Genomic DNA, 5985 nt, shown 5'->3' on the forward strand with positions numbered 1-5985 from the left:
CGAGCCGGATAAGTGCCATTTTGATCATTTTAAAAACTGGATATTGCCGGGCTAGAAACGAGCCTTTTGTCACGAACTGGAAGAACATCCATGGTGGCCGGCTAGCAACAAAACGCAAGAAGTGAGTCTGTCCCTATCTATTTCCTTATTTTCCTATTCATGCATGCTGTGCTCGACTAATAATGTTTATAATATATTCATAGTAAATTCAGTAGTTTTTCAAGTTAATAAAGACTAAAGACGATAAAGTTATATAGTTATACAGATCGGTATACGTAGATTTGTCATAAATAATTGATCAAGGTTATTTTCTTAAGAGTTTTAATACGGGAGATTTTATTAAGAGTCCCACTACTACGGGATATTCTCTTAAGGGTCTCACTACTACGAGATATTTTATCAACGGCTTCATTACATATTTAACAAAAGAATCATATTGTATAATTTAATTTAAGGGTATTTTTTAAGTTTAAGGTACCACAGAAATAATATTTAGTAACTTAACGATTTATTGTGAGTGTAATTGAAAAAACAAATTGATAATAAGATAACATTGCTATAAATTTAGTAAAAAGAATATACTGCAACAGAAGAAGCTATAGAATTGTGTTAAATATTATAATTTATATTGCAATAGGTAAGATTTGAAATGGCTGAAGCAATAGATCTCAGAAGGTTAAGAACTAGGCGAGGTCAGTTGAGAGGCATAGCCACTCGGTTTCAAAGTTTTATGTCTAACATGCAGGATGTTCTAGAAGTAAAAACTAGGTTGGAAAAAGTAGAGTCCGCGTTTGTAGAGTTCGATCAAGTTCAGTCCGAATTAGAGCTATTAGATGAAGAAGAAACAGAAGTTAGAGAAGAAATAGAAAATGTATTTTACAAAGCTATTTCTACAGGTAAAAATGCATGCGTTGATGCTAATATTAATTCACAAATATTACATACACCTCAAAATCCAGTAAGTAACATAAAGCTACATCCTATAAATTTTCCTATTTTTAGCGGAGGTTATGAGAATTGGATTAATTTTAAGGATACTTTTAATTCCTTAATAGATAATAATGTATCATTAGATGCGATTCAAAAATTTCATTATCTGAAATCTTGTCTTCGAGAAGACGCAGCTCAGATTATAAGTTCTTTAGAGGTAACTAGTAGCAATTATTCAATAGCTTGGAAATTGTTACAAGAACGTTATGAAAATCAAAGATTAATAATTCATAATTACATTAAAACTTTATTTGAAATATCTCCAGTTCAGAAAGAATCTTGTAAAGATTTAAGAAATTTATTAGACACGTTTTTGAAAAATATTAGAGCCTTACATTCACTAGGACAACCCACAGATCAATGGGATACACTCTTAATTTATTTATTAACATCTAAACTCGATTATAACACAAGAAAAGAGTGGGAATGTTCATTAAAGAGTAACAATTTGCCTACTATGGTCAACTTAACGGATTTTCTAAAGCAAAGATGTATGATATTAGAAACAATAAATGTAAACAAAACAAAATCAGATATATCTATTTCATACAGAAAAGGCCATGATAATAAGAGTCATTCTTTTGCCACAACTCAAAACTCCAGTTTTTCATGCTATTATTGTAATCAACCTCATCCTATTTATAGATGTCAATCATTTTTTAAACTTAATTTAGAGAATAAACATAAAGAAATTAAAAAATTAAAATTATGTGCAAACTGTTTAAAACCAAATCACGCTACAGATCAGTGTCAATCTCTTAGAACATGTTTTAAATGTAACCTAAAACATCATACGTTATTACATGACTATTCGAGTAACAAAACAAATGTAACTTCCTGTTCTCATTGCGCATGTAATAATAAAATACCAACTGAAGTTTCTGAAAATGAAAAAGATAATAGTGAGAATCAATCTTCATTAAATTTATCTTCTACTGCTGCTCATTCTTTATCAAATTATGTCATGTTATCGACAGCTGTTATATATATAAAAGATAAATTTGGAAATTTGCATACCTGTCGTGCTCTTTTAGACTCAGGTAGCCAAAGTAATTTTATTACAAAGTCATTAGCAGAAAAATTACAGTTAGATCAAAATCATACTAACATTTCAATATCTTGTATTGGTAAAAATAATACTAATATTTCAAAAGCAGTAAATTCTACAATAAAGTCAATGTACGGTTCATTTACAACTAATTTAAGTTTTTTCATAATTTCTCAGATTACTGAAGAGATACCTCAAATAAAATTTGATATAAGTCATATTAAAATTCCAGATAATATACAACTGGCTGATCCAAAATTTAATATTCCAAATAATATAGATATTCTTATAGGCGCTTCAATATTTTATGACTTAATAATGGGCGAATCAATAAGTTTAGGTACAAAACAGCCTACATTAAGAAAAACTAAGTTAGGTTGGATATTGTCAGGTATCATTCACAATAAACAAGTAAATAAACAAATATGTAATTTATCTTTAAATAAACAATTGACACGATTCTGGGAAATAGAAGAAGTACCATTTAAAAAACATTTTTCCCTTGAAGAACAATATTGTGAATCATACTTTAAAGAAACTACCACACGTAACGAAGATGGTAGATTTATTGTCAAGCTACCACATAATGATTCAGTTAATAAACTTGGGGATTCTAAGGCCATCGCTTTAAAAAGATTAAATCAAATCGAATTGAAATTTGAAAAGGATCAAACATATAAAACACTTTATAATGAATTTTTAAAAGAATATTTAGATATGGAGCATATGACACTAGTAAACACAGATTCAGATAATATTGATCATTGTTTTTATTTACCTCATCATGCTGTTAGAAAGGAAGACAGCAGTACCACAAAATTAAGAGTAGTTTTCGATGGTAGTGCGATTACAAATACAGGAATATCATTGAATAATTGTTTGCATGTAGGCCCAACTATACAGGATGATTTATTTGATATAGTAATTCGGTTTAGAACGTATCCTATAGTATTTACTGGTGACATCGCGAAAATGTATCGCATGGTTTTAGTACATCCTGAGCATAGGAATCTACAAAGAATTCTTTGGCGTGAAAATGATAATGAACCTGTTCAATCTTATACGTTAAATACTTTAACTTACGGTACAGCTCCAGCATCATTTTTAGCCATTCGATGTCTCCATGAATTAGCATATCAAAATCAACATAGATATCCTGAAGCTTGCAATAAGATACTTAAAGATTTTTACGTAGATGACTTACTAACCGGTACTAATACGGTAAAGGATGCACTTAAATTAAAAAACGAGATATATGAGATTTTAAAGTCCGGTGGATTTGAATTACGAAAATGGTCATCAAATTCACGAGCCTTTGTTGAAGATATAAATTCTAATTCTACTCATTTATTTTCAGATAAAACAGATTTTAAGTTACTAGGTTTAATTTGGGATTCAAAAACAGATATACTACGATACTCAGTAAACGTGAACTATAATAAAACAAATATTACTAAAAGGCAAATTTTATCATTAATATCACAAATATATGATCCTCTGGGATTGATTGGCCCAGCTACTATAAAAGCTAAGATTATTATGCAAAATTTGTGGCAATGTGAGATAAATTGGGACGATCCAATTCCATCAGACATAGCTGAAATCTGGCAAGATTTTAGTAAACAATTAAATTCATTAAATGATATTTCAGTGCCTAGACATGTATTATGTAATTCTTCAAATTATGTTGAACTTCACGGTTTTTGTGACGCCTCCGAGAGTGCATATGGCTGTTGTATCTACCTACGATCATTAACTAATTTCGGAGAATGTACAGTGAGATTATTGTGTGCAAAATCAAAAGTAGCACCACTCAAACGAATAACTTTACCTAAATTGGAATTGTGTGGAGCTTTACTTCTGGCTAAGTTAACAAAACGAGTTCTTAGATCTTTAACGGTAAACATAGAAAAAACATTTCTTTTTACTGATTCCAGCATTGTATTATCATGGATATCGACAGAACCATGTTATTTAAAAACATTCGTCGCCAATCGAATTGCGGAAATTACCGAATTAACGTCAAAAGATAAATGGTATCATGTAAAGTCAGAATTAAATCCTGCTGATATTATTTCGCGAGGCACAAATCCAAACATTTTAAAAGATAAAAAATTATGGTGGTGCGGTCCTAATTTTTTAAATGATAATGCCAAGCCGTTCTCAAGCAGAACTCCTGACTACAGAGATAGTAATGTACCAGAAATGAAAAGAACTGTAGCTTTAGTTTCAAATACTGCTGAGATATCTAATATCTTTACTAAATTTTCTTCCCTAACAAAGCTTAAACGCGTAATTGCATATGTTTTACGTTTTAAAAACAACGCTTTATGTAAAGATAATAAAATTTCAGGTCCTCTTAGAGTAAATGAGTTAAACAAAGCTATGACTATTCTAATTAAGATTGTACAATTTCAAGAGTTTGCTGACGATATAAAAAATCTTACTTCTAAAATTAAACTGTCCAATTCTAGCAAGCTGTTGAATTTGAATCCATTTTTAGATGAAGATGGTATTATTAGAGTCGGCGGAAGATTAAAACATTCGCATTTAAGTTATAATCAGAAGCATCCGACAATATTACCTACAAAGCACACCTTCACAGAACTGTTAATATTACACACTCATTTACGATATTTACATATGGGTACTCAAGCACTTCTAGCTACAATTCGTTTAGAATATTGGCCATTATCAGGGAAAGTTGCCGTCAAGCGCATCTTGCGGAAATGTATTAAATGCTTTAGAGCTAAACCAAAGTCTGTAACTCAAATAATGGGAGATTTACCTTCCGATCGTTTTTCAACATTAAGACCATTTTATAAGTGCGGTGTAGATTACGCAGGTCCTTTATATATTAAAAATAGTACTTCTAGAAAAGCAAAAAATGTAAAAGCTTATATATGTTTATTTATTTGCCTATCAACAAAGGCAGTTCATATTGAACTAGTGCGTGATCTCTCAACTGATGCTTTTATAAATTCTTTAAAACGGTTTATATCACGAAGAGGTAAACCTTCTGACATCTATTCAGACAATGGAACAAATTTTCGAGGTGCAGCTAGAGAGTTGCAACAATTATATAGTTTCCTTTCTGATAAGTCAGTTAATGAAGAAATTTTGAATTTCTTGGGACAGGATAAAATTTCATGGCATTTCATTCCGTCAAATTCGCCGCATATGGGAGGTATTTGGGAGGCCGCGATCAAATCAGCCAAGTATCATATAAAACGCATATTATCTCAAGCATATTTAACTTTTGAAGATATGTACACATTATTGGTTGAAGTTGAAGCATGTCTGAATTCTAGACCCCTTACCCAAATATCCAATGATCCCCTAGATTTCTCCTTGCTTACCCCAAGTCACTTTCTTATTGGAGACTCTTTATTGGCCATACCTGAAACCAACATCATTGAAGCAAATGTTTCACGTTTGAATCATTACCAAAGGTTGAAACAAATTCATCAACACTTTTGGCAAAGATGGTCACGAGAGTATTTGTCTACATTACAAACCAGATCCAAATGGAAGACCAGTCAACAAAATAATCTAAATATTGGGCGTTTGGTCATCCTGAAGGAAGAGTCATCACCACCTTTACAATGGACGAGAGGCCGAATAGTCGACATTCATCCAGGATCCGATGGACTTGTGCGCGTCGTTTCTGTGAAAGTGCCGAACGGTCGCATAGTTAAGCGGTCTATTGCTAAAGTTTGTTTAATGCCAGTCGATTAAAAGTTCGAAACTTTTAAGGTGGCCGGTATGTTCGGATTTTATGATTTCTGTAATATGAATCGCCTCGGGATTCAAGAGGTTTCGAAGAGAGGGCGCTACCGTAGTCGGTCGACAAGGGTCGATTTCGCTTGCGACGCTTGAAAAAGAAGATGGCTGCGAACCTCAGCAAGAAAGACATTTTTTCAGTTAAAAGTAAAAATTTGTTGTTA

The 5985-nt window shown here is 31.8% G+C and overlaps 1 protein-coding gene across 1 annotated transcript; it reads left to right on the forward strand.

Annotated features, from left to right (window-relative positions):
• Nucleotides 1–17: 17 nt before the first annotated feature.
• Nucleotides 18–5973, forward strand: LOC115875087. Its single transcript, XM_030890465.1, has 2 exons — nt 18–121; nt 638–5973. The coding sequence occupies exon 2, from the start codon at nt 650–652 to the stop codon at nt 5774–5776; it is 5127 nt and encodes a 1708-aa protein (XP_030746325.1). The 5' UTR covers nt 18–121; nt 638–649; the 3' UTR covers nt 5777–5973.
• Nucleotides 5974–5985: the final 12 nt, after the last annotated feature.

This window comes from Sitophilus oryzae, unplaced genomic scaffold (genome assembly GCF_002938485.1).
Source record: "Sitophilus oryzae breed Bouriz unplaced genomic scaffold, Soryzae_2.0 scaffold_1022_pilon_pilon, whole genome shotgun sequence".
Taxonomy (NCBI): Eukaryota; Metazoa; Arthropoda; class Insecta; order Coleoptera; family Curculionidae; genus Sitophilus; species Sitophilus oryzae.